Genomic DNA, 27987 nt, shown 5'->3' with positions numbered 1-27987 from the left:
GACGCTGGGGGTCTCAAGAGTTATCCTGAGCTTATTTACTGAGTTGCTTCCAGTCCAGCCTCAGAACGCCAAGGTTGCAGTCCTGAACCCACTTTCCTGGCTGGGAGTGATCACTCTCAAGGCTCATCTGGAGCCCTGCCTAGATAAATCCAGAACTGTATTGCCAATCACATTGGGGCAAGGAGACAGGCTGAAAGTGAATGATGTCAGATAGCCATTGAAAGGCATTAGTGCCCTTTTGGTTGGCTACAGGTAAACATTGCATTTCAGGATGTGTGCGGCTCAGAGAAATTGGGGTTACCCAGAGGACGGGCTTTAGGGGCCTTCCACAAGCAGCCAGGCAAGAAAGAGTTGGACAAAATAACTATAGACTAATGCAATCTTTCTCGCGGAAATAATAGAAAAAGATGGAGACAATTGGAGGTTGCAGCGTTTGGAGAAATTAAAGGGGAAAGTGCGAGATTGGTTACATTACGCTCAGATTAAAGAAGCTTTTAAGTCAGATAAAAAGTTAGGATTCCAGGTGGGAAAATCAAAGTTAGAAACAGAACTGTTAGAACCCAGCTCTAAGTTACTTTCAAGAATGTATAACTTGCTGCTAAAATGGAACACACTGGATGAAACGGTCAAATCAGCTATGATAAAATGGGCACAGGACATAGGGCACAACATTATGTTCGCGGACTGGGAAAAGTTATGGACCACAGGTTTGAGATTTACGGCATGTAATGCCTTGAAAGAAAACATTATGAAAATGATATATAGGTGGTACATAACTCCAGTCAAGCTTGCAAAGATATATCATGTGTCTGACAATAAATGTTGGAAGTGTAAAGAAGCTGAAGGAACATTCTTTCACCTCTGGTGGACTTGCCCTAGAGTGAAGGCTTTCTGGGAAATGATATATAATGAGCTGAAAAAGGTATTTAAGTATACCTTCCCTAAGAAACCAGAGGCCTTTCTTTTAGGCATTGTCGGCCAGAGTGTGCAAAAGAAGGATCGAACCTTTTTTATGTATGCTACAACAGCAGCAAGGATACTCATCGCCAAAAGCTGGAAAACTCAAGATTTGCCCACACTGGAAGAATGGCAGATGCAACTGATGGACTATATGGAACTGGCGGAGATGACTAGCAGAATCCGAGATCTGGGAGAAGAACTGGTGGAGGAGGAATGGAAGAAATTTAAGGACTATATAGAAAAATATTGTAAATTGTATGAATGTTAAGAAAGATGTAAGATTAGCAATAGAATGGCTCCAACAAATTAGCTACAAGGAATACAAATCTAATTGTAATTGAAAGAAAAGACAAATTTTGGATAAATTGTTATAACTAAGTCTTCAAAAGAGTCATCTAAATTCTAAAATCTGAGATTTAATATTGGAAAAATATATTATATGAATTGAAACAAGTTAATAATTTGCTAGTAAAATTTATGAGTTTAGGATGCAGGAACAAGAGATGTGAGGAAGTCCAAAGATGAGAATGAAATGTGGATATTGGAAAATACTATGTTATTATGTATGTTTTTTATTGTGTAAACAAAAACTTAATAAATATTATTATTTTAAAAATGCAATCTTTCTCGCATTAATTCTTACAAGTCTGGCTGATGAAGAATTGATCAAGATTGGCTGATGAAGCATTTAACAAAACAGATTGGTTATCCGGAAACTGTTCCGGCGATATTTGGTGACAGATTATGTATATATCGAACTTTTGAATTATTCTACTGTGACTGGTGAAGACGATTTAGAGACTTTGGTTGCAATTTCTGATCATTTGTATTAGTCTATGAATAGTGTTTAGTGCCATTGTTATTGGCCATCGTGTTGTGTTATTTCGTTCAGCTCATCCAGGCAAGAAAGCGTTAGCATTGGGATGACAGGTGGCCTGCATTAGGGTGAGTCTGGATCCTGCACCCCGATCCTCCATCCTCTCAGTTAAAGCACACCCTGACAAGTGTCTTTTTGGAATGGCTATAAGAACTGCATTAGGATGGTTGAATCCTGAGCCATGATAAAGTTTAGACTTTAAAAACTAAATATATTTTTGTGTTGCTTTCTAATGGCTGTTTGGGCAGGTAATATTTTGTGTGTTTGTAGATGGTTCCTAAAATCCACTGTGTCTCTGGCTGGGGAGCTTATGGGTCCAACAATAGCCCCTTCTAGGATCTTTTCCTTCTCTTTAGGGAAATAATCTGGGTTGCCCTATCTGGCAGTTTAACAGTCCAGTTTTATTTTTTTTTTAATTTCCACTCCCTCCTGATTGATTAACACTCCATGAGCTCTGATTGGCTTCTCGGTCTCCAATAGGACAACCCATGGTCTGTCAGTGGTGGTCGGGTCCAGAGGCAATAGTGAGTGGGACAACAAAAGTCAGTTCTGCCTTTGTGCAGTAGGCTAGGAGGCATTCACACACCGCATCATGTGCTTGCCAGTGGAGTAAGGCTGGAAACGACACAAATATAAGCAAACAAGTTGGACTTGCAGCAAAATGTTAATATGTGGTGTATGCCAGTGTTCCAACCAGCCAGCCAGCCAGCCATGGCCTCTCTCAGAATAGCCCATTCTGTCTCTCCCCCCGCACAACCCAGTTTCCTAGGAGTTTCCCCTCCAACATTAAGTCAACATTCTGTGGCTCAGTCCTTTTCCAGGATTTAAAAACAATTTTTTGCACTTCTGCGAACCTTGCTTTTCCTTGCTCACACCTCCCTCTTGTGTGGAAATGTTGTCATTTTAGCTTGGAAGTCAGAAACTGTTAGTCTATATCCAGGATGGGGAACTTGTAGCTCTCCAAATGCTGGACTCCCAACTCCCATCATCACTGGACATGATTTTTAGGACTGATGAGAGTTGGAGTCCCAATATCTGGAAAACCACAATTTCCTCATATATAATTTACGGTGTTATGAGTTTGCGAGTGCCAGACACCCTAAATTCCTGGGTTGAGTAAGTGTTAGAATTTAATCAAGGCTTGGAGTGTTAAAACAGTGTGCTAGACATGAGTGTATTAACTCTACCAGGGACCAAGAACTTGCTTCATTTATTTATTTATTATTTACACCATTAAATTACATGGCACGTTTAATCAATGGAATTAAAGAATTCACAACTAAATCAACAGTAATTAATTTCATTTTAGCAGTAATTTTTAGACAAATAATTTTTAGACAAATAATGCAGCTGTTGCAGGAAAGATTTTTTTCATGGGGGGGGGGCATCAATACAGCTCCTTGCCAAGGGTGCAAGGGACCCTAAGTACACCCCTGAATGCAAATCTAGGAGAGGAGGGAACTGGGGGATGGGGGAGAAATTCAGAATGAGTGGAAGGAAATACAGTAACCCCCTGAATTATTATTTTTAAAAGCAACCAGATGGTACAACACATGCAAATAATACCTTTTTGCATGATTTTTTCCAGTAATATGTTGGATAGATCAGCATGAGATTCTTAATCTCAGGGTTGTGAGTTCAAGTACCACATTAGGCAAAAAAGATTCCTGCATTACAGGGGGTTGGACTAGATGACCCTTGGGATCCCTTCCAATTCTACAATTGTATGAAAAGGATTTATCTCTGAATGTGGTGACTGAGGGTTTTTTGTGTGAGGGGGTGCTGTTTTAAGTTGAATGCACACTGAAGCATCAATAGATTTAATAAATTACCCAGAATACTTGCATGTAACCCACAAATAGTAATCAGATTAGATTCTTCTCTTAGTTTAAGGAATCCTGCAGATGACAATTTTGTTCAGCGTTCATGCTGCTTTGCTTGCGTAAAGCTTCCATAGTGGATAGACTGTGTCCTGTGTTTTTTGAGCATTTGTTCTGATTTGCTTGCAGTGTACTTATCCGACAATGAGCATTCATCCTGATTTGCTTGTGGGGTGTTTGTATGTCTTCTTATTAATCATTAGTTCATTCTACAGTTTTCAGTGCATTTCCCTGTCACTTACCATAGTGCAGAAAGTCTTTTTTTTTTTTACAGTGGTACCTCGGGTTACATATACTTCAGGTTACATACACTTCAGGTTACAGACTCCGCTAACCCAGAAATAGTGCTTCAGGTTAAGAACTTTGCTTCAGGATAAGAACAGAAATCGTGCTCCAGCGGCGCAGCAGCAGCAGGAGGCCCCATTAGCTAAAGTGGTGCTTCAGGTTAAGAACAGTTTCAGGTTAAATAGGGACCCCCAGAATGAATTAAGTACTTAACCCAAGGTACCACTGTATTTTTAAAAAGTGGATTTGTTTCAACAGAGCAATCAAGCACTTTAATTGTGAAAACCCTAGAATTTTCAACACTATACCAAGATACTGGAGACATAAAAATTGAAAACCACCCTAGTAATGTGGTGGCGGAGAAAGATGAGGAGGCATTCCAGTTAATCCTCCCTAAAGCGTTCCAGAGATTGCAACCATATGTTGCTGCTCAAAAAGTGTCAACCTCATCCACGTTTTAAAAATTCCCACCCACTCTTTAGATGTCAAACAGCATAGCTAATTCTACCAACTGCAAATCTTAAATCTGTATAATTAACCTAGAACTTCAAAGCTACGCAGGAACAGCTGCATAGTTGGGGTCATTTTCCAATGTTATCTAGCCCAGTGTTTTTCAACCTTTTTTGGGCAAAGGCACACTTGTTTCATGAAAAAAATCACGAGGCACACCACCATTAGAAAATGTTAAAAAATTTAACTCTGTGCCTATATTGACTATATATAAAGTAATTCTCTTGAATAGGAATCAAATAAACACAAAGTATTTTATAATTACTTTATTATGAAATAGTAAGTAAACAGAAATATGAAAAATTATAAAATATTTTATTTTTAAATCTTTCGAATTTTTCAATTTTTCCCATGGCACACCAGGCAACATCTCGCGGCACACTAGTGTGCCGCGGAACAGTGGTTGAAAAACACTGATCTAGCCCATCCCACTGTCATTTAACGTAGCAGGATTTCTTGGGGAATATATCCACCCCCCAATAGGCTTTCCTGCATACACTCCTTCCATTGAGTTCAATGGAGTTAACAGTAAAGCCCAGCTCCAGTCTGTATGATAGGCAGCCTGTAAGAGGCATCTTGATTGGCTGGGCTATGGATAAAATCAGTTGTGGACCTGAATGGGGCAAGTCACCACCTCTCAGCCTAACCAACATTACAGGGTTGTTATGTGGATAAAAGATGGGGGGAAACTTGTAGGCTGCCTTGAGTTCACTGGAGGAAGGATCCTGTTTCCTGTCCATACATGATCAAACAGAGCAGATCCTTCTGCAGACTATGCTTGACTACAGTGGCTTCAGACTAGATATCTCTCTAGCTAAGGCTGCTTACAGATCTGGTCTGGCCTGGACAGTTTCCTTTGATGTATGAGATTACAAATTCAGCCTTGGGATCTCCAATTAAAGGAGATCATGTAGGAAGAGGTAGCAGTGGCGTAGCGTGGGGGTGCAGGGGGGGCCGGCCGCACCGGGCACAACATCTGGGGGTTAAGGTTAGGGGGCGCAAATCCACGGGTTAGGGGGTGCAAATTACTTGCCTTGCCCCAGGTGCTGACAACCCACGCTACGCCACTGAGAGGTAGGAAAACCTGCCACCATAATAAGCCAGAATAGACCATACTGACTAGATGGGCCAGTAGCCTGATTCTATATAATTTTGATCATACTGGTTGTAAAACAGGGCAAAGCCTCTTTTTTAAAATATCAAGTTGGTGCAGTGGCTGGCCCTGTTTTTTAGGAGCTTCAGAAATAAAAGTTTTCATCTGCTGCAATCGACCCTGTAATAATTCTTCACCAAGAATCTTTTTCTGAACACACTAATCAGAAATAGTACCCGCTTGAAATTGGCAAGGTGTCTTCTAAATTATTGATGCAATAGACCAAGACACCCTCTTGTGCAAGTTCTGCCAAAACAAATGGGAGAAAGAGCTGAAGCTGACCCTAGATTGCAGTCAGGTTGTTAATGAACCTACTGAAAATCTATCTGCTTTTGGTCCTCAAGAATTTATTGGTTGCAGAGGAGTGGCAAAACTGAAACGTTTGTTAGCATTCATATATCTCTCCAACCACTCTTTGGGATTTCCCTGCAGCAATCCTCCTTCATCATCATCATAATACTTAATGTGTATATAACACTCGAGAGGTTATTATCTCAGTAATTATGCAGCTATAGAAAGCATCTGAGCCCTGTATACTGGAGATATTTGGGGCTCAATGTTGAGGAGCTGTTAACGCTGCCAATTTAAAGAAGAGCAAAATTGCTACTTCAAATGGTATTCAGTACAAATATGTGCAAGGATGAGGAATTGAGGTGTGCTTGTTTGTTCAACGTCGTGGGAAGATGGGAAGAGCATAGTAGCCAACTAAGGAGAATAAATCGTGAGACAATTTCCTTGTGCTAGACAGAGATTCTTGGGCAGCTAGCTAGTCGAAGCTCCTAAATGCCTTCATGTCTACACTGTACTGCGTCTTAGATTTGAATAGCTCCTGAGGTTCCCCCAAGGATTAAAAATAATAAATGGGGCGGAGAGAGCTCGGAATAGCAGACATTTGTGGCATGTTACAATCGGGTGTGTGTGTTGGGTTTGGGGTTGTTTTTTTTGGAATAGAGACAGGTTTGGAAATGCAAGATCTAACCATCACATTATTAGAAAGAGGAGAGGTTGCTGCTATGAAACGTAATGCAGCAGTCGGTGTGTGCATTAGGCTATTTTGCATATTGCCTTTTGGGGACAGGAGCTGTTGTAGATTTCACAAAGGTTTGCAAATAGCTTTGGAACAGGAGTGCTATAGCAACATCCTGGCTTTTTGTCCATAATATTTTCCTGCCCGTTCCGTAACAGATGTCGCCTTGCTGTTGTCGGGAACGTGGGACATTAGGACCCAGAGGCTGCTGAACAGGAGAGGCAGAATTGCTTCTCTCTTTTGTCATCTTCCCTTGCCTCTGCAGCCTTCGTCTCCTGATCTCCTTCAATGGTGACTGACCATCTCTTACACAGCCAGGGAGCCAAACCACGGTAGGACCAGACCCGATGGCCTCTCCCAGGACTATAACAATTGTAGCCCTCTCGGTAGCCTTGGGGCTCTTCTTCGTCTTTATGGGGACCATCAAACTGACCCCCAGGCTCAGCAGAGATGCCTACAATGAGATGGTGAGTAGTACATCTGGGGTGGGAGACATCTTACTGCCAGCACTGGCTGGCATTCATCCTCTTGCAGCCGCTGCTGTCTGTTTCTATTTGCAAGTAGCATCAGCCATGTAAAAAGAAGGCAGCTGTTGCTGTGAATGTGCCAAGGGTGGGAGAAGGGAAACAAATGGGTACCACAGAATGACATCCTCATCCTTATCTGGCTGGGAATAGAGATCAAGAAGCCTGTACTTCCCTTTGCGGCTGCTGAAATTATATTTCTTGTTAGCTGGTGGTTTGGCTCCTGTGGCATTCATTTCTAAGGCTGCCCTCCACCCCCACAGCAAAAACACCTATAAATTGAGAAGGGCTGCCAGAACAGGGGTGAACAGGTTGGGGGAGAGCTCTGCAGAAAGATAAATGTATCTGATCTGAGAAGACTCAATCACAACATGGGTGCATTTTACCCATCAAGTGAAGTGGTGTGGAGGGTGGCAGTCCCAAGTGTGTGTTTTTTTAGGATTGTGAGCAAGGTAACATAAGGTACTGGATCCCTGTCCCCTCTCCTCAAAATGATCTAAAGTGGATCACCTTCCCAGGCAAAGGACAGAACCAGCCAAAGAGAACAAGGCAGCTCATGTCAGGGCATGAATTCTGAGTACCATTTAAAGGCCACAAACTGTAAAATTATTTAGCCTATCGCCACTCTGTGGGGTATTGTGGATATTTTGCTGAAAGTACCAAAATGTATTGGGTCAACTCTGTCAAAGGGTAATATGATTTTGTCCGCTGCCTGCCCTCTAATTTCTTTCCCAAGAGAAGGTTCTGGAAAATGACAAATGTAGGTCCTTCATAAACCAGGGATTTCTGGCTGAGATGCTGCCAGTCTTCCAGTTAGTCAACATGCTTCCATTTCCTCCTGTTTCTTGCCTATAATTAATCCACCAGCGAGCCCCACCTATGTTGCGATGCAGGCAACCAAAGTGTGATTGCCCATCATTTAGTCTTCCTGCTGCTACCACCTCAGCTATGTTTTGCCTATCTATCCTAGATACATTATTTCTTTCTGAAAATAGCTAGAGTTTCTTGGAAGTCCTAAGAAACAACTATGAAACTTTCTGACATGTTCTAATTTTTCCTTGCCTTGCTGCACAATCTGGCATATCGGGGGGATATGGATCTCTTGTGCCAAGCTGCCTTCTTGAAGGACTGGCAAAATACTCTGGAACCCTTGAGTAAAGGGCAGCCATAGGAATGTTCAGTTATGTCAGGCTGGCTGTAAAGCACAAATCTCACTAGCACTGTACTTCATTTCTTACCCTTTCTACCCTTACCCTCTTATTAATGAGATTTCAGTATCATCAGCATCAGTGACCTCATCAACACAGTCTTTGGTTTAATCAGGGTTTTTGTGATGGCCCCTTAAATAAATGCACACATCAGTTATGTTACCATCTAGAATTATTGTCAGACAACTTTGGTTTTAACAATATCTCAGAAGAGCCAGCTGCAGATTTCATCTCCCTGCTTTCCTATTCTTCTGCATCTCCCCTCTTTGTATCTTATTTTGAAAATCATGCAACAGTCATGTTTGCTTTTTTCTTTTACTAATTATCCTAATCTCAATAAGAATAATAATATCAACATCGATATTAATAGAAATAATAATAATATCAACATTAATAGAAATAAGGATAATGATAATACTCCTGGAATAGTAATCTTTGCCTGCCCATTATTTTCCTTATAAGCAAGATACAGTGGTACCTCAGGTTAAATACACTTCAGGTTACACACTCCGCTAACCCAGAAATAGTGCTTCAGGTTAAGAACTTTGCTTCAGGATAAGAACAGAAATCGTGCAATGGCGGCGCGGCAGCAGGAAGCCCCAGTAGCTAAAGTGGTGCTTCAGGTTAAGAACAGTTTCAGGTTAAGAATGGACCTCCGGAACGAATTAAGTACCGGTACTTAACCCGAGGTACCACTGTACCCAACTAACTGATGCTTGGAATTTGCAACATGGTCTGCTTTTCAGTTTGAACTTGTAACTTTCAGATAAGAAAGGTGGCAGAGAGCAGTGTTAGAACCTTAAACCAAGGTTGCAGTCGCTAGTTGCCATGTTTGAGCAAAACGGTTCTGAAATCTTATTTTTCAAATAATGGACTGACTGTGATTCTTTCTCAGTAAAACAACTGGCTAGTTCAGATGACAACCTTGAGCTGGTTTAAGAACTTTGGGAACTTAAAGAAGAAAAGTCACTTGAACCAGGGATAGTCCACATATATATTCCTACCTCTTTTTCTTAATGGTGATTGCTCCTGCTCTGGCTGCACAGAAAAAGCAATTTGGTTCCAGAAATTCATTCTGATTGTGCAGAAAATAATATAACTGATAGAATTCTATAGGATGGAGTATTAGTGTGTAAAAACAGTCCAGATACAATGATCCTCAGATGGTGAAGATGTCAGCTGCCATCCTGGCACCCAGGTATCTTCACTTATTCGCAAGTGGTCGAAAGCCAGGTGCAAAATGCTCCTCGCACCTGGCTAATTTCAAACATTGGCAGAGAGTGCAGATTGACTGACTGTTACTCTTCCTATAACCCCTAACTCTCCTTTCAGATAATTTCTTCCTTCTGATTACTCCTATGATGTGTGTGTTACATTTGGGGTGCTTTTTCCAAGTGAGAAAGTCAAAGGTTCCCCCAAATGAGTGGTATGCATTATTTCATAACTAATGAAGAACGGAACGGAATCAGTGCCGTTTTCTTCTTAAATGAATGTCAAGAGTAATAGATAGAGCTGATTTCGTTCGTTCATTCATAGCATTCATTTCCTCATATCTTTAGATTAAAAGGCCCCCTAGGGTGGCTTAAGTAAAGATAAAGTGACCCCTGACCATTAGGTCCAGTCGTGGTCGACTCTGGGGTTGCAGTGCTCATCTCGCTTTATTGGCCGAGGGAGCCGACATACAGCTTCCGGGTCATGTGGCCAGCATGACTAAGCTGCTTCTGGCGAACCAGAGCAGCACATGGAAACACCATTTACCTTCCTGCCAGAGCGGTACCTATTTATCTACTTGCACTTTGACGTGCTTTCGAACTGCTAGGTTGGCAGGAGCAGGGACCGAGCAACGGGAGCTCACTCCGTCACAGGGATTAGAACCGCCGACCTTCTGATCGGCAAGTCCTAGGCTCTGTGGTTTAACCCACAAGCTATGCACCCTTGTGTTTGTCCCGTGTTTGTTGCAGAATCAGATCAGGCATCCATCAGCAGAATGTAGCTTTTCCAATTCAGCAGTAAATAGTGGGTTATTCCTGAGGAAAGTGGCAGGCCAAAAAAACCCAACCCACCTCTCAGAACCAAAGTCACTTCGAAATTCAGGACAAACAGAAGCATGGATGGGCCCTAAAACAAGAGAACCCCTGCCCACAGGCTTACAATATAAACAAACACAGCACACAAGAGAAAAGGGACATGGAGGGAAGATGAGATGGGGAATCAAATTCAGGCATCAGTTCTTGAACCCTTGTTCTTATAACTAGTAGCTGGCCCAGTTCAGGGGTTGGAGGTGCCTGATGGAGCTTGTCTGTCGCAGTAGAGCTCTTGGAGTTAGTTCTGCTTCTCACCTCTCCCATTGAGCAGCTGATGGAATGGCTGCTCCCAGGTGACAGCTGAATGAAAGGTGCTATTTTTTTGTGACTTCATCCCTGTGCCTCACCTTTTTTTGGTACTAATGCCTTCAAGTAGCTGCCAATCTATTTTGCCAGATTCTGCAGATATTCATGTTGGTTCAAGAAAAAAAAATACAGGCCTAAAGAAGAATTTCTGGGTGCCCAGATCCAAGTTTGAGGTAAATCCAAGTTTGATGAGAGAACCCCCAACAGAGATTTAGAATCACAAAACATTGCTGCAAAGTAAAGTGTGGAAATATAGGCTGGTAGACCTTTAAAATATCCCCTTACGAGTTCCTTCCAAAGTTTCTCTCTTCCCCCAGCATAGAAAAAGACCACACATTTGGAAAGTTAAAAATAGTATACTTACAAGCTTTCCAAAGGTCAGGTTTATGTGCTTTTCCATACAGCATTTAGAAAAAGCTGTGCAGGCAGTAAAACTTGGCTTAGTTATGGTGGTGAAAGTTCCTAAATTATTTGTATCAGAACTCAAGAATGGCTTGTGAGAGCCATGCAGTCTGAATTTGGAGCAACCAGCTCAAACCTCTACACATGGTGAGCTTCACAGGTAGATTGGAGGGTGAACGATAGACTTGATTGCCCATTTCCTCCCAAGGTAAAGGAAGTTCACCTAGCCTGGCAGGACAGCTTACTCTATGGTCTTAACCCCTTCATGCATTAATTAGACTTAAGTATGTTGGTTGTATGGGACGTGGGTGGCGCTGTGGGTTAAACCACAGAGCCTAGGACTTGCCAATCAGAAGGTCGTGGTTCGAACCCCCAAGACAGGGTGAGCTCCCGTTGCTCGGTCCCTGCTTAGTCATGCTGGCCACATGACCCGGAAGCTGTACGCCAGCTCCCTCGGCCAACAAAGCAAGATGAGCGCCACAACCCCAGAGTCGGTCACGACTTGACCTAATGGTCAGGGGTCCATTTACCTTTACCTATGTTGGTTATATGAGGCTGGTTATCCCACAATTTCGTCATATCAGGACAATTGGAGATTGGGTGGGGTGGGAATGACAGCCTTCAGTGCAGCCAACCATTTTTTTTTGTGTTGACCATCAAAAAATCCAAGGCTTTCTGGGAAAAGAATATGACAGCCTCCAAAAGGACCTCTGTTGTTGTTTTACCTTTATTAGCGTAAGTTTAAACAATAAAATCATACAAAGTCACCCAAATACATTAATAATCCAGTTAATGTTGTTGCAAGAAGCAGTAACAAAAAATACTAAACAACACTGTGACTAGCAAAACAAATGTGATATTAATAAATTATAATATAAAAATATAAAAAATGATAATAAAAATATCATTTTTATTATTAAACTCTTAATTTTGTTTTAATAAAAATGAAATGGATACCCCTATACTAAATTCAACCTCACATTATTTTGTGATGGTACCTCTGTGACTTGCATCTGTAGAGAGAAGACAGGGGCAGGCATAAATATGCACTCAATGTTGCTATGTCCATTTGCTTTGAAGTTTGTGTTTCACATACAGCTGGTAACATATAAAAATTAAAAGTGTCCATATCAGAATAAACTGAAAAGCTTGCCTCGATAGATGTTTGACTTTCCATGCCATAGTTTGGAATGTACACCTTAACTTTTAGGAGCCATAGGAAGCTTTGCGAGAGAAAATAAGAGAGATTTGGGAAAGCCATTTCCCGTTCCAGGTGAAATTATGTTGCGGGCTGGGAGAGATAGCCCCTGTGCCATTGGGGGGTCCTCAGCCGTGTCATCCCTGGCCGACCAATCCGGATGGTCCGGGGGCATGGAATGGGCTATTTAAACTGCCCGTGACCAAGGACTCGCCCCCTTTTCTTCCTGCTCACTCAGTTCTCTCTCCCTCCCTAAGGTTAGGCTCATTATCTCTTGACCTTGCTATGGACCTCGGTTGGTGAGCTGTCAAAGGGGCCTGGTAGGAATTTTTTCCACTTGGAAAATTGGCATTTGGTTTTTTGCCTACCTTGTAGCAAGTTGTCACAACTTTGTAAGGTTTGGTGGTTAGGCGTTGAAGTGTTCGGTTGAAGGGGAGGGGGGTCGTGCCCATCCCTACCCCTCCTAATTCAAGAGTATTCCATTAAAGGAATCCAAGGGGCGTGGTCTCTGTCCAAAGCCCCACAGAGGGGGCTAGGGCCATGGCACAACACTTAGCGGTGACCCTGGGGGAGTTCCTTGGCAGGGTTCCCCCTACTGGTGGTTCACCCTTCCAAGACTTCTTGTGGATGCACAGGAGTCAGATATAGACGTGTGGTTTCCAATGCCTAAGCCAATACCACTCGCATTCCATAACCAATAATGTTGTGGCCTTTTTCACCCATTAACCCAAAATACTCTTTCATGTGTCTTTATTCCAACATCCCGGGGGGGGGGGACTTTGCCACGCAAGGTGGTCCTACCTGTACTTACACACCAACTTGAAAGCATCTGGCCACCTCCCCTCCAAGGTGATTGTGTGTATGTGTGAGAGAGTGAACTTAGACAGATTCTACCAGGCGTGGATGTGGAGTCCACTACAGGGTAAGGTGTTAAGCTTCTAATCTCCTTCCTCTGTTTTCAGACCTGGGTGGTGGATGGTGGACCCACACATGGTGGATGTTGTTGAATAATTTCAGTTGTATATGTGCGGTGGGGTTTGTGTGTCTGCATCTTGTTTGACCTAGTGTTATAAGAAATCAAACTGCTCCTTTCCCATTATAGGGTACCCAAGTGCCCATATAGAGTCCTTTTGTAGGTTCCCTATTGGTAGGAGAAAATAACAGAGACCAACCAGAGACTATTGAGAAGCAAAGCAGGTAGTAAGCCTGATCTTTATTAACTGCTGCAACAGGATTCTCCCCCACACGCAAGATGGAGGAGGAGGACCCAGAACAAAGGTGTGCCTGCCCTTACATAGACATTTTAAATTACCCACCCTGGAGTCCAAGACTACCCCCAGAAACATCATACATTCATCACAGAAGGGGTGTAGCCCAAAACCACCCCCCAGATACACCATACCTAGGTAAAGGTAAAGAGACCCCTGACCATTAGGTCCAGTCGTGGCCGACTCTGGGGTTGCAGAGCTCATCTCGCTTTATTGGCCGAGGGAGCTGGTGTACAGCTTCCGGGTCATGGGGCCAGCATGACTAAGCTGCTTCTGGCGAACCAGAGCAGCACACAGTAACGCCATTTACCTTCCCGCCGGAGCTGTACCAATTTATCTACTTGCACTTTGATGTGCTTTCGAACTACTAGGTTGGCAGGAGCAGGGGCCGAGCAACAGGAGCTCACCCCGTCACATCATACCTACATCACAACAGAAATCTCAGTGTGTTGTTTATCTCCTGTCTGGCAAGGTACCTGATTGCATTATCTGGATTTTGACCACTCCTTTGTTATTATAACTACTTAATTCCTGAATCTAGGTCAAAGGCTCACACCCTGTTCATATCTTGAATGTGCCCTTAAGATAGGATTTGTGGGGACAGGATTTGTGAGGAAAGAGACAATGGGGAGGTTTCCCACTTTGACCTTGCAGAGAAGTAGTTGAGGTCAATTTGTTCAGGACCTTTTCTATGGGGTTTCAGACATGTGGTTTATATATACAGTTATGAACATTTATTTTTTATATATATGACCTTAAAATTCTTATAACACTAGCAATGTGAAATGAGGATGTTAGTGATTCTGAGCATGTTTAGAATGAACAACAATCTGTAGGGCAGCCAGTTCCCTTTTTCCTGAAATGCGGATAAGGCTTCCCGATCAAAAGGTTATTTTCCTGGTCAGTTTAGAAACTGGTACCTCTTTTTTGTTGTTGTTGTTGGGGACAAAATTAATCAAGAAGAGAAACACAATATTGCAAACTAAGGACAGAAAAAAATCTATTGTTTTGGGAATATGGGAGTTAATCTGGTTAAATCAGCAAAATACCGTAAATCTTAGGCTGCAATACTAGTCCACATACATGAGAGTAAGCCCTACTGAACTCCACTGGACTTACTTATGAGTAGACGTGTTTAGGTTTGTACTGTTAGTTGCTTAATTGTAGGAACTTCAATTATTTTAAATTGGGGGATTTCTTTATTTAAATCTGCATACATTGGTATCTGACAAAAACAATTATTCTAAAAGGATCTTGGGGTCCTCCAGATGTTGCTAGGCTACAACTCTTAGCCTTAACAATAACAGTCGGTGATCAAAGATGATACAAGTTGCAGTCCATCAACCTTTGGAGGGCCATAGGTTCCCCAATCGTGTTATTTGTTGTTAGCCACTCTGAAGACATTAGTAAAAAAGCAGAATGGCAATAATAATAATAATAATAATAATAATAATAATAATAATAATGCACTTTGTATTTATATGCCACCTCCCTAAATATTCAAAATACTTCTCTAACTCTGAAATCTACCTTTATATTCTTAGTGGTTAAGTGAATGGGGATTCAGTGCTATGGGACTAAATTTTGAAAAGATGGATTGTAGACCCTGCAGATGGGCTCAGGTGAACTCAGTGGCTTGAAGTTTCCATTTCCAACTTTGACAATTCCTGAACAGGGATAATCTTGCCACAATGCACTATATGTTGGTAACCTCATCATTGTTGTTGTTGTTTAGTCGTTTAGTCGTGTCTGACTCTTCGTGACCCCATGGACCAGAGCACACCAGGCACTTCTGTTTTCCACCGCCTCCCGCAGTTTGGTCAAATCATGCTGGTAGCTTCGAGAACACTGTCCAACCATCTCGTCCTCTGTCGTCCCCTTCTCCTTGTGCCCTCCATCTTTCCCAACTTCAAGGTCTTTTCCAGGGAGTCTTCTCTTCTCATGAGGTGACCAAAGTATTGGAGTCTCAGCTTCACGATCTGTCCTTCCAGTGAGCACTCAGGGCTGATTTCCTTCAGAATGGATACGTTTGATCTTCTTGCAGTCCATGGGACTCTCAAGAGTCTCCTCCAGCACCATAATTCAAAAGCATCAATTCTTCGGCGATCAGCCTTCTTTATGGTCCAGCTCTCACTTCCATACATCACTACTGGGAAAACCATAGCTTTAACTATACGGACCTTTGTCGGCAAGGTGATGTCTCTGCTTTTTAAGATGCTGTCTAGGTTTGTCATTGCTTTTCTCCCAAGAAGCAGGCGTCTTTTAATTTCGTGGCTGCTGTCACCATCTGCAGTGATCATGGAGCCCAAGAAAGTAAAATCTCTCACTGCCTCCATTTCTTCTCCTTCTATTTGCCAGGAGGTGATGGGCCCAGTGGCCATGATCTTCGGTTTTTGATGTTGAGCTTCAGACTATATTTTGCGCTCTCCTCTTTCACCCTCATTAAAAGGTTCTTTAATTCCTCCTCACTTTCTGCCATCAATGTTGTGTCATTTGCATATATGAGGTTGTTGATATTTCTTCCGGCGATCTTAATTCTGGCTTGGGATTCATCCAGCCCAGCCTTTCGCATGATTAATTCTGCATATAAGTTAAATAAGTAGGGAGACAATATACAGCCTTGCCGTACTCCTTTCCCAGTTTTGAACCAATCAGTTGTTCCAAATCCAGTTCTAACTGTAGCTTCTTGTCCCACATAGAGATTTCTCAGGAGACAGATGAGGTGATCAGGCACTCCCATTTCTTTAAGAACTTGCCATAGTTTGCTGTGGTCGACACAGTCAAAGGCTTTTGCTTAGTCAATGAAGCAGAAGTAGATGTCTTTCTGGAATTCTCTAGCTTTCTCCATAATCCAGCGCATGTTTGCAATTTGGTCTCTGGTTCCTCTGCCTCTTCTAAATCCAGCTTGTACTTCTGGGAGTTCTCGGTCCACATACTGCTTGAGCCTATGTTGTAGAATTTTAAGCATAACCTTGCTAGCGTGTGAAATGAGTGCAATTGTGCAGTAGTTGGAGCATTCTTTGGCACTGCCTTTACTTGGGATTGGGATGTAGACTGATCTTCTCCAATCCTACTGTAATGTGCTATAGGAGGGGCTACCCTTGTAGCTGGTTCAGAAGCTCCAGCTAGTGCAAGTTGTAGCTGCTAGAATGCTTAGTGGGACACTTAGCTATGCAAATATTATTACATCAGCACTGTGAGATCAGTGGTGCTTCCCTGTTTTGTGGAACATTTCCCCCAGGAAGACATGCTTGGTTCTACCACTATCAGTTTTTATTCATCCAGCTTTTGAACCCTATTTTGGAAGGTAATATATGTTTGCAGCCTCTTCTTCTGCTCATCTTTTTAGTGAGGTGGGCTAGATCAGCCCTGATTTACATGTTACTGTTGGGCATGTAAGGATGTTTTTACACTTGCTTGTATACGTTTACAATGTTTGTTTCTGTAAGTCACTTTGAGTCACTTTTGTGAAAAAACGGGCAGAAGGAGGAGAAGCAGCCGCAGCTATTGAGCCAAGTTCAATATTTGTTGTTGACTTTTGAAGTCTTCGAGAACTTGGGCCCACACTACCTAGCTGACTGCTTCTACTGTTACAGAACAAGCTTATATTTCATATATTCCAAGGAGACCTTGCAGGTCACTTTACAAATGGTGGTTGTCACTTAGCGACAGTGTAGAAATGGGCCTTCTCAGTGATAGTACCCAACCTCTGGAATGCCCTCCTTCAGGTTGGAGGCAGTAAAGACTTTTAAATTCCTCATAAAAACTTACATGCTTACTTTAGCTTTCTTGAACTCTGACTCTTACTTTGTAATTTGTTTCTTTTCATGCATATATTTGTGACATATGGTTTTTAGGAAATGTTATTGAATATTATTCTATTTTTATTGTTTTTACATAACCTGCTTACATATTTTCATTGTATTAATCAGTACAACATTTTATAGTCTATTATTAATAGCCAGGGGAGAAAGACTCTGCCTCAGTGCATGACACAGGTGACTGAGAACTCTTCAACACTATGATGGAAGAAACTGAATAAAAGATGGAAAATCCCATCTCTGCCTGTGCTAACAGCTTCTTTTTATCTGACTTGTGGCTTTGCTTTATTATGGGCAAAGCTGTATTCCACTTAGAGCCTGTATATTCAGATGGGGGGGGGGAATCTGTATGTCAGATCCCAATCAGTACTGAATCCCATGTTGTTGCTGCTTTATTTCAGAAACGAGCCTACAAGAGCTATATCCGTGCATTGCCCATGCTTAAGAAGATGGGGGTCAGCTCCATCGTTCTCCGCAAGAGCATTGGAGCCTTAGAGGTGGCCTGCGGTATTGTCATGACACTCGTCCCTGGACGCCCCAAGGACGTGGCTAACTTTCTGCTGCTGCTGCTTGTTCTGGCTGTGCTTTTCTTCCACCAGCTGGTGGGTGACCCACTCAAGCGCTATGCCCATGCCCTGGTCTTTGGGATCCTGCTTACCTGCCGCTTGCTGATCGCCCGTCAGCCTGAGGACCAGTTGCCAGAGAAGAAGACCCTTTCGGTGAATGGAGAGGAGCAGCCACCTCTTGCGGAGGCAGCCCCGGAAAAGGGAAAAATCAAGGTGTCCTAGTGGGAAGCCTATGAGGGACACATGGGGACCCTCCAAGCAGCTCTCTCCAAAACCTGAAAAGATTTGCATTTCTTTTTCTTTTTGTGGTTTTTGTAAAGGGTTACCTTTTGGAGCATGGGGAAAACCTTAATCTGCCGGCTCCACAACAGCTTGGCTTGTGCACTCCAAACCTCTAGAGCTGCTCTCTCCTGTGTCCCACACACATGTAGACATGACTTAATTTAATGGTTCTAGAGGGGAATAAATGTACCATGTGGTGTGTGCGTGCGTGTATGTGAGTGAGTGAGTGAGTGAGTGAGTGAGAGAGACTGAACTGCTTAACTTGAACTGCCTCTGCATCCGTCTGTATTCTTCAGAGGCAAAAGGCATGGGAAGTTCCAACCCTGTGCTTGCTCACCTTCCCAGTACTTTGCCCCTGTTTGCCTAGCATCTAGCACTGGAGTGACAAACTTTTTTTTTCTGCTTCAAATGAGCCAAGTGGTGCATCCCACCCACCTATCTCAGCAGAGAATGCTGTATACCCAAGAATAAACCCAGCAGTCATTCCCCAAACCCTTTCTACTCCCAATTCTCACTGTCTGCTGCTGTCAAAAGATCAGGGACTGCTCACTGTCTGCCTACACATAAAACTGCTTTTTCAGCCATCCATTCACTCTAACTTTAAATAAGTGACAGGTTACTGTGGGTGGGTGAGGGCTTGATGCTAAGAGCAGGATTCATTTTTCCATCCAACATGGGAATCTACTGATGAGCCAAGACATAGACAGGTCCCTGTTAAGAAGCTGCTTCAATTGTTTTAGTGTTGAGCTTGGAGGGCAAATAAACAGAAAGATTAAACTGTCCTGGGAAATAAGGTTTTTAAATGGTATGTTGCCTTTTTTGGTATTGTCTGGTTTGCATTCTCCACCTCCTCCTCCCTTTCTTTGCCCTCCCCATTAATTTATAAAAATAAACTTTTTGAAATTTGAAGGAAAATGTCTTTGTAAATATTTGAATTTTCATGTGTGTGAAACATACTTAGGATTGAAATGCCTTGCATCTGCCTGTGACTTCCAGCTTGCTATTAGTAACATGATTATTTATTCTTGGATGATAGAGGGAGTAAGCCAGGAACCCCTCAAATTATATGGGGCCATGGATTCTTTCAACTTGCTATGAGCTCTGATGTGACTTCTCTGAGTACTGGGGTTGTTATACTAGAACAAGCACTTAAGATGATATTCCTGGATAAGGGAAGAATCAGGGGTTCAACATAATAAATGCTGCTGGTGAATTTTCCACCTGAAAAATGACTATGTGAAAGGATTGTGTGACCAACTCTTAAGACTCCATGCTGCAGAGGTAGAAGAGGCCCCATAAGCAGTGGTCATTCATCTACAGCAGGGATGGGCTGGTCTACATTTCCTTCCTTTCACTGTTGGATGGGGAAAATATGGAATATGCATTCACAGCATGCTTGTGAGGCAGGACCTTCCCACAGCACTGTACCTAAAGACTTAATATGGCAACAAACCCAGGTCAATGAAGAATCCAGCTCATGTATGTCCAGATGGTAACATTAAAGAATTCAAATGATTACTCTAGACCAGTTGATTTTGAACTATTTTGTTAGAATTTCTGGGGTTTAAAGCTTATGGGGATCTTGACTTTTTCAGTCACTTTTTCAGATAGCTCGACTACCACCACCAATTACCTCCTGCAGAGTGTAGCCACAAAAGAGTTTTGGGAGCACTGTAGGACAGGCTTGCAGTTCATTCAGGGCAGAAGCAATGGGAGAAGGGCCATAGCTTAGTGGTAAAGCACCTGCTTACATTCAGAAGGTCTCAAGTTCAATCTGTTGTATCTCCAGGTAGAATGTCCTCTGTCTGAAACCCTGGAGAGTTTTTGCCATCCATTGTAGACAACATTGAGCTAGATGGAGCCATTGTGTGACTCACTATAAGGCAGCTTCCTATTGTCCCAGCAACAAGCCTTTGCCATGCACAGTAAAGATAAAGGGACCCCTGACCATTAGGTCCAGTCGTAGCCGACTCTGGGGTTGTGACGCTCATCTTGCTTTATTGGCCGAGGGAGCTGGCGTACAGCTTCCGGGTCATGTGGCCAGCATGACTAAGCCGCTTCTGGCGAACCAGAGCAGCGCACAGAAATGCCATTTACCTTCCTGCTGGAGCGGTACCTGTTTATCTACTTGCACTTTGACGTGCTTTCGAACTGCTAGGTTGGCAGGACCTGGGACTGAGGAACAGAAGCTCACCCCATCGCAGGGATTTAAACCGCCGACCTTCTGATCGGCAAGTCCTAGGCTCTGTGGTTTAACCCATAGCGTCAGAGGATTCCTTAAATAAATTTGCCTTGGAAATGGATGCTGAAAATTAGTCTAATTTTGAAAGCACTGGGACAACAAAACAAAACACTCCGACACAGTGCCTTTAAAGCACAGACCTGTGCCTAAGAAGCATGGGGCACAAGGTAACTGTGGAAGAGTCCTGAGAGACTGCTGTCCAAAGTACTGAAGGGATTGAATACAAAGACGCAATTTGTTATAATTTAAGGTGGCATGATGGTGCTTTGAATGCTTTAAAGCAGATGCGGTCTAACTTGCACAGTTGCAGAATTAACTGAATTGAACTACTAAAAGAACCAGGACTACATGGGATATAGAACCCTATACAGGAAATGGCTTATGAATGGCCCGCCGGTAGAGGCACATTATGCAAACAGCAGTTTAAAATCAATTCATGGGAAACTGAGCTCCAAAAACCTGCTCTCTGAAATCCTGGAGAACAGCTGTTGGCTATGGCAGACAATACAGAACTAGATGGCTCGGCGGTCTCACTGGGTTTTCAACCCAGAACAGAGCTTAAGCGCCCCAAGAACGAACTAATTTTTAATTCCCAAAACTGTTACTAATCAGAGTTTCGTTTTTAAAATGATAGCAGTTAAAAGCATTTATTTGGGGATTTTCAATGTTCAAAAGCACTTCGTATGCCTTGCCTTGCGTTCTGTGGAACTACACGAAGGCCTTATTTACACATGGGATTATTCTTCTGAATTTTATAATGGTGCAAACTGCTTTATTTATTCGTGAAATAACGACCGAAAAAGAAAAAAATGACATAAAAAACAAGGTTTCCTCCCGCCTGACTGTAAAACGAACCCCTCCCGCTCTGAACCAAAAGCCCGCCCATTTTTTTTCCACCATTCCTTTTCATTTGTGAGCATGCGCGGCTCTCCAGTTCCGTTCCCCGCTTACTCTTCGGGAGCCTGCGGTGATATCATCCCCACGCTCCCTCTACGTTTTTCGTCTGAAGGGAGGGGGCGCGAGCAGTTCGCGCATGCTCATACTGAGACCAGCTCCGCTCGTGCGAACGGTGGGAAGTGACGCAGCCAAAGGGAAACCCGAGCCTTTTCTCCCGAGCGCACCCGCTTCCTTTCTTCTTCCAACGGCCCTGCCCCCGATCGCGATTTGCGCCTGCGCGTGGAAATATTTTTTGAACTGAAGGGCGGCTACTGAGGAGGGAGTTTTTTGACGGCGCTGGTTTTGACGGTGCGAGCTGAGGAAGGAGCAAAAGGTAGGTGGGCCTCGAAAACTGGGAAATGGCGCGAGAGGAGAGCGGAGTGCTGGTGGGAGGGAAGGATTTAATTTTTAAAATATTTTTTTAAAGGGCTGTTTGAGGTGAAGAGAGGTAGGCTGTGGAGCATGCCATACTCGGACACTGTAAATACTATTCAATTTAAAGGTAGGCTTTTCGGGGGGGGGCATCGCTGAGACACTGGTTCTGTCATATTGCTATTGCCCTGTTGTTATTATTGGGTTCATTGATGTGCCTGAGGCACCTTTGTTTGTTTGTTTTAGAAGGTAGCTCTCCATTCATTTTCTGCACCAAACGTGATTACTGGAGGACAGGAAAATACTAACAAAAGAAAACAAAAAGAAAGTTGACCTTGTCTTGTGTTTCTTTCCTGGAATAAGAAAAAAAATGAAGAGAAGCAGGAGTTCAGAACAAACTTTGCCAGCTACTGGTAGTAAACAAACCAGAAGTGCCACAAAGCCTGAAGAGATAGAAGATGACAGACTTTCCATCGAAGAAGCCTTGAACTGTTTGAATAAAAGTAAGAACAAAGATAGGGCTTAATGCTTATCCAGCAAAAAAAAAAAAAAGAGAAATACATGTAAATCTGCTCTTGTATGTTTGTTTCTTGCTGGATCACGAACTGGGAATCAGGATGGTGCATATCTGAGTATTAGTACTGTACTGCATTGTTTCCAATATGATGTACTTTTGAATGTATATTTCTATTCATATTTTAGCTCAACAAGCCATATTTTAAAATTGTGTTTACATCTAACTAGGGTTGGGTATGGTCCTTATCATAAGGATTTTAATACTTGGATGCTGAATTGAAGTTTATCCCATTCTCTTCAGGTGTTTAAGGACTGCCCCTCTTTCTGATTTACTCCCTCTGAACTTGGTACCATCTGCAGATTTCAACATGCTTCTACTTACCCTGATCAAAACCATTGACAATGTTGCTTCATGCTCTTATGTGACAGGGAACATAACAAAGGGCAGGACTATGCAAATAGGGGTTGGCTTTCATTGAGTTCTTTGGACACAGTAAAAAAACAAAAAACTGCCATCTGGTTTCTCTCTGGATGTTAGGATTGTTGAAAACAGATTTGATCTCCACTGTGACAATCTCTCTCAGCATACCATTTTTCCCCAGATAGGTGGCTACTATTCACTTGTAGGAAGATGTGCTTATTTAGAGTACAACATTTCAGTGGGAGCAAAACCCACATTTCTTCCCTCTAGCGGGTTAGTCTAGTTTCTATTCATATGGACTTCTTGGAGTATGTGCTCTTGCAGGGTCTGCTTCCTTGTGAGCAGAAACTATTGCAGGTGTATATATTTTGGCAGAAATGGTTCACAAATATGCATGATGGCAAGCAGGCAGACAGTAACACAAATCAACCTGGCCCTGCATAGCCTAGAAGCTGTTTCCAACTAGTGAAATAGAAACCTTTCAGCAACCTTTACAGCCATCTACAAACACCAAAGTTTGTATTTTCTTTAGCTTTCTATAGAGAAGTAGCAGCTGTTTTCTATATTGGAGCATAATAGTGTATGAAGTCTAATGTTTTGTTTAAAGCAACCCCTTATTAAGTATCTTGAGCTAAATTGGGCTTGTGCACAGATCTTAGCACACTAACCAACAAACAGAACTTCTGGCCCTCCAGACGTTGCTTAACTACCATTCTCATCATCCTGCCCATTGGCAATGCTGGCCGGGGCTGATTAATTTCAATAAAGCTTTAGACTTGCCCCTACCTGCTCCTACACACTGAACCAAAGAGCAAGAATGCAGATGGCAAATTAAACAAGAATTCCATAGTTTTACAAATGCCATGGCATCTCAATGGGCTACCTTGCCAATTGATGGTAAAGCAAGCCATTTGAAAGGCCATCATGTATGAGGATGGTTTTTAGAATGTATGTTACTCACACTTTGACTTTTTTCTAGTTAAAGGTAGTGCGTCAAAAAAGCATAGAGCTTTGCAAGGTCCTTTGAAGACTGTGGAAAAGATTGCACAAGAGAGAGGCTTGGCACCAGAAGAAATTCATAACTTGCTGAACATCGCACTCAGTGGCAAGCTTGGTAAAGAAAAAAAATTTTTTTCTCTCTTTCCCCTTGGCAGTAAAGTATGTCAAAGTAGCTGCATTGCCATGCCTTCTCCCTTAACAAGAACCTGTGCTGCTTCTAACTTGTGACAAATTATCAATAGTGAAGATGTTAAGAATGTTAAGCAGTGTATTTCAATGTCTTGCAGGTACAGTGATAAGCACTAGGCTACTGAAGAATCTGATTCCCATTTCCGTAATAACAGAGGATTCTGTTATTTCAGCTGTGTCTTGGCTTTGTGCTCGCAAGTGTTCTAGTGACATTCAGGTAACTTGGAAAGCATGGTAATGATGTCTTGGTTCTGAAGAGTGATATTTTTGCCAGTCTGACTTATTTATCCTGGTGATTATTAAACTAGATGTTGTACAATTCCTGAACATATTCCAGAAGGGGTTTGTTATCTTGGTCTTGCTTTCACTTACTGATATCTATCTTCTCCCTCTAGGTGCTCGTTCTAAAATGGCTAATTGTAATGTTTGACTTCATTGATCAGAAGGAAAATATTAATGCTCTCTATGGTTTCTTCTTCAGCTTCTTACGATATGACAAATTGGTAAGATAAAAATGAATGTGTTATTTTGAAGGAACTAGCTTTTGTTCTCTGACAGTAACCAAAATCAAACAATAAAGAGTACTTTCTGACCACACAACAGGACACAATGTAAAAAGTGGGGCCTTTAAAAAAACCTGAACATTACTAAATACTGAATTCTGAACACAACAATAAAATAGACAGTCATACCTTGGTTATCGAATAGAATCCGTTCTGGAAGCCCGTTCAACTTCTGAAAATGTTTGACAACCAAGGTACGGCTTCCGATTAGCTACACGAGCTTCCTACACACAATTGGAAGCTGCGTTGGACGTTTGGCTTCCAAAGAACATTCGAAAACCAGAACACTCACTGCCATGTTTGCGGCGTTTGGGATCCAAAACGTTAGACTCCCTAGGCATTCTGCTTCCAAGGTATGACTGTAATAGGCTATATCCAATGTTAGTCATACTCAGACCCATTGAAATTGGCATGACTAACATAGATCCATTAAATTCATTGCACCAATCTTTTTTTTGTACAGGCAACCCTGGATTGTGTTCCGGGTTTTCATGCATGTTGGCGGAGCATGCATAAATCCATTATGTCCTGGCCCCGCTTCTCCCAGGTCCAAAAAATGGGTTGCAAATTCTTTGAATGTACACAAAAAGGGGCTTGCCTGTATTTAATTTTGATTCATTTCACGTATGAAAACAAACATACATATAAAGTCATGCATTAGACATATTTATCATCCCTGATACAATAACAATGCATTATTTGACTTTATCCCACTTTAGAACTAATTGGATACGAATATACCCACCTCCCACCAAATGTAAATAACAATGCCAGCACCTAAATGATTTAAAGTTTAGATAATTGTGCCTACATTTAAGGGAAGACAGAATGTTACATAAATACTAAACAGTGAGAGACAATACATAGCTTGTAGTATATTTAACTGTATGGTCTGAGATGACAAATACAATTCTAGTTAGGGTTCCATAGCCATGGCAAAAAAGCAGGGGTGGCAGTGAGCAGCTCTGCTTTGTGCTCCAGCCAATGAGAAATATCAGAGTGTTCCCCATTCAGCAAAAATTAGTTCACTGACCCATAGTATAAATTAAAAAGTGGATCAACCCAGGATGCCAAAGGAACATAGAATTGTAAAATGATCTTGCAAGTTTAAACAATCAAATGCCCTGACTGTGTCCAGCATCAGGAGAATAGTAGGTTCTGGATGTGACTGATTCCAAGCTAGGCTATTTTTGCTTCCAGGGAAGGAAGGAGCAGCAGATCGAAATGCCATCTTGCTTCAGTGATACCAACTTGAGTGATGGTTTTTCTAAAAACATTTCATTTTCACAAAAAGCCTGATGCAGAGGCCAAATAGTTAAATCTGTATTCTATTTAAGCACTTGCCTGGTATCCATAGGCAACAAGGAATTTCATGCCAGGCCCTCCCCACTGCATTCTAGCATCCAGCTGCAGTAGTGAGACTGCTCGTGGTAAACCCCACCCCGACCCTGCTGTGCACAGAATGGTTCCAATGAATAAAGTGAGACTTCTGAGTAAACATTTGGCAGTTAAATACGGTCTATAAGCAGGCTAGTAATTTAGAACTCATTGTCACTTGGACACTAAAATACTTGCTGAATTAAATGCCATCTGCTTTTCAGGATTGTGTTGAGATGAAAAGAACTGAATTTACCTGTTAACTGCTTTTGTGTAATATATTTTCTTTCTTACTGTAGCTCCCCTTTGCCTGTCATGTGCTGTGTTTGCTGACCAGAATGGAGAGTGGTGAGATCTTAATTAGATTCATGGTACATGTTATGTGATTGCATCGTAAGCTTTTTGTCATTTGTCACAGGAGGCAAGTCATCTCCACCACCCAGTCTTGGGGACCCACTTTATGGATTTACCACCCTCCAAAGTGTGCTCAGCCCTTTTATTCAAACTGGCTGATTTTGTGCAAGAGAGTATGACCTATCTTGTTTCTAAATCTGATATGCTGCTTTACTTGGAATAAAGATCCCCTTGCTTTTTACCTACAGCTGCCTTGAGTACAGACTCATTGTTAAAACTGTGTTTATGGAAGACAATGTTACTCAGCTACGAGTGATCGCCAAAGAAGAAGAAGAATATGTGAAAGGCAGAACATAACTTTTTCGAATAAGTATTGAGTTTTGTTTTCTTCTCCCTAGTGAAACCTTTCCATGTGAGGAAACTTCTAAATTTACACAGCAGCATGGTAAGAACTTGAGATATGAAAGTTGAAGCAAGACAAAACTTTTTTTATAAAAATATGGAATCTAATCTTTATAGGAACTCCAGTGTGGCATAAAAGCTTAATATTTGGATAGCTGACAAATATCTGATGTAATTTAAATGGTGCATTATCTTGCATTCTAAGACGTAAAGCAAAGCTGCAAATAGTAGCATCTACTATTCTTTATAACCTGCTGATGGTGTAGGTCTAATGCTGAGCTCATCTGAGAGGGCATGCAACCTTTGTCCTTTGCTCTCTAAGCAAAAGGTATACAGTCATACCTCGGGATGAATACGCTTCGGGTTAGGCATTTTTGGGTTTCGCCGCGCGCATGCGCAGACTGTCAAAATGACATCATGCGCAGAAGCGCCGAAACGTGACCCGCGCAGATGTGCGGACACGGGTTACGTTTGCTTCAGGATGCAAACGGGGCTCCGGAATGGATCCCGTTCACATCTCGAGGTACCACTGTACAGCATAAATGAACAAAAGAGATGGAAGAGATTCTTTTGTTAGCTTTTCATCTCTTTCGATTTTTTGTTTCTACAGCAGCTGTAGCCGCCTCACTCCACTAACTGCCCTTAATTAACTATAGTGCATCCACTGCATGGTATGCCAATTAAATGAATTTCTACAATTTACCACAGTCTTATGTGAAGGAAAACTTTTTTATATAATATTTTTATTAGATTTTCAACAAAAATAAAAAACAAGCAACCACAAACAAAGAAAAATATACATAAAAGCAATATCAAATCCATAAAATAGGATTCTCCGCATCCCATGACTTCCCTCTCCTGGTTCCTTAAACTTCCTTTTCAACTGCATATCATTTCTACTCCAAATTATTTTTTCCACCTCAAATTTCCTATACTATTTCTATAATTACAAGTGTTCTTAAAATCCTGCCAATGTATTAACCTGTTTACAATACTTTTGTAAATATATGATAAACATTTCCCATTCTTTTTAATATTTATTGTCATCTTCATTTCCAGTTGGTTTTGCCATTTAAGGCGTGGTCCATTAACTTGGTTTGCAAATCATCTTTGGTTGGGACTGCCTCCTCTTTCCATCTTTGGGCAGTATCTGGGCAGCCATCGTAGCATATGTAAACATTTTTTTCTGTTCTTTTGGAATCTCCACTCCTAGAGTACCTAATAAAAAGGCTTCTGTTTTTTTAAAAAAAGGTTACTCTAAACAT

The 27987-nt window shown here is 42.0% G+C and overlaps 2 protein-coding genes across 4 annotated transcripts in view; both read left to right on the top strand.

Moving 5' to 3' along the window:
* The first annotated feature begins 66 nt into the window (after positions 1 to 66).
* Positions 67 to 19266, top strand: TMEM35A (transmembrane protein 35A). Of its 2 annotated transcripts, XM_083723146.1 has the most exons (3): positions 67 to 252; positions 6958 to 7159; positions 17905 to 19266. In XM_083723146.1, the coding sequence occupies exons 2-3, from the start codon at positions 7040 to 7042 to the stop codon at positions 18289 to 18291; spliced, it is 507 nt and encodes a 168-aa protein (XP_083579272.1). In that variant the 5' UTR covers positions 67 to 252; positions 6958 to 7039; the 3' UTR covers positions 18292 to 19266. The 2 variants fall into 2 exon arrangements, with proteins under 2 accessions (XP_083579272.1, XP_083579271.1); XM_083723145.1 differs by lacking the exon at positions 67 to 252 and having other exon boundaries at positions 6815 to 7159.
* Positions 19267 to 21662: 2396 nt separating this feature from the next.
* CENPI (centromere protein I) overlaps positions 21663 to 27987 on the top strand; it is a 30428-nt gene continuing 24103 nt past the window's right edge. The window contains exons 1-7 of one of the 2 annotated variants that reach the window (XM_083722865.1): positions 21663 to 21863; positions 22265 to 22404; positions 23818 to 23952; positions 24125 to 24243; positions 24422 to 24529; positions 26266 to 26314; positions 26719 to 26765. In XM_083722865.1, the coding sequence (XP_083578991.1) occupies positions 22272 to 22404; positions 23818 to 23952; positions 24125 to 24243; positions 24422 to 24529; positions 26266 to 26314; positions 26719 to 26765 (591 nt within the window). In that variant the 5' untranslated portion in view covers positions 21663 to 21863; positions 22265 to 22271. The remainder of the gene's footprint in view (positions 21864 to 22264; positions 22405 to 23817; positions 23953 to 24124; positions 24244 to 24421; positions 24530 to 26265; positions 26315 to 26718; positions 26766 to 27987) is intronic. The other variant, XM_083722864.1, reaches the window with a different exon arrangement.

This window comes from Podarcis gaigeae (genome assembly GCF_964106915.1).
Source record: "Podarcis gaigeae genome assembly, chromosome: Z".
Lineage (NCBI taxonomy): Eukaryota > Metazoa > Chordata > Lepidosauria > Squamata > Lacertidae > Podarcis > Podarcis gaigeae.
The sequence above is the reverse complement of the archived record's forward strand: the minus strand, read 5'-3'. Positions and strand labels throughout refer to the sequence as shown.

What these genes read in the sequence shown, in the direction of transcription:
- TMEM35A (XM_083723146.1), top strand. Translation starts at nt 7,040, where the DNA reads ATGGCCTCTCCCAGGACTATAACAATTGTAGCCCTCTCGGTAGCCTTG. An exon ending in GAGATGCCTACAATGAGATG is followed by an intron (nt 7,160 to 17,904) that starts GTGAGTAGTACA and finishes GCTTTATTTCAG; the next exon opens with AAACGAGCCTACAAGAGCTA.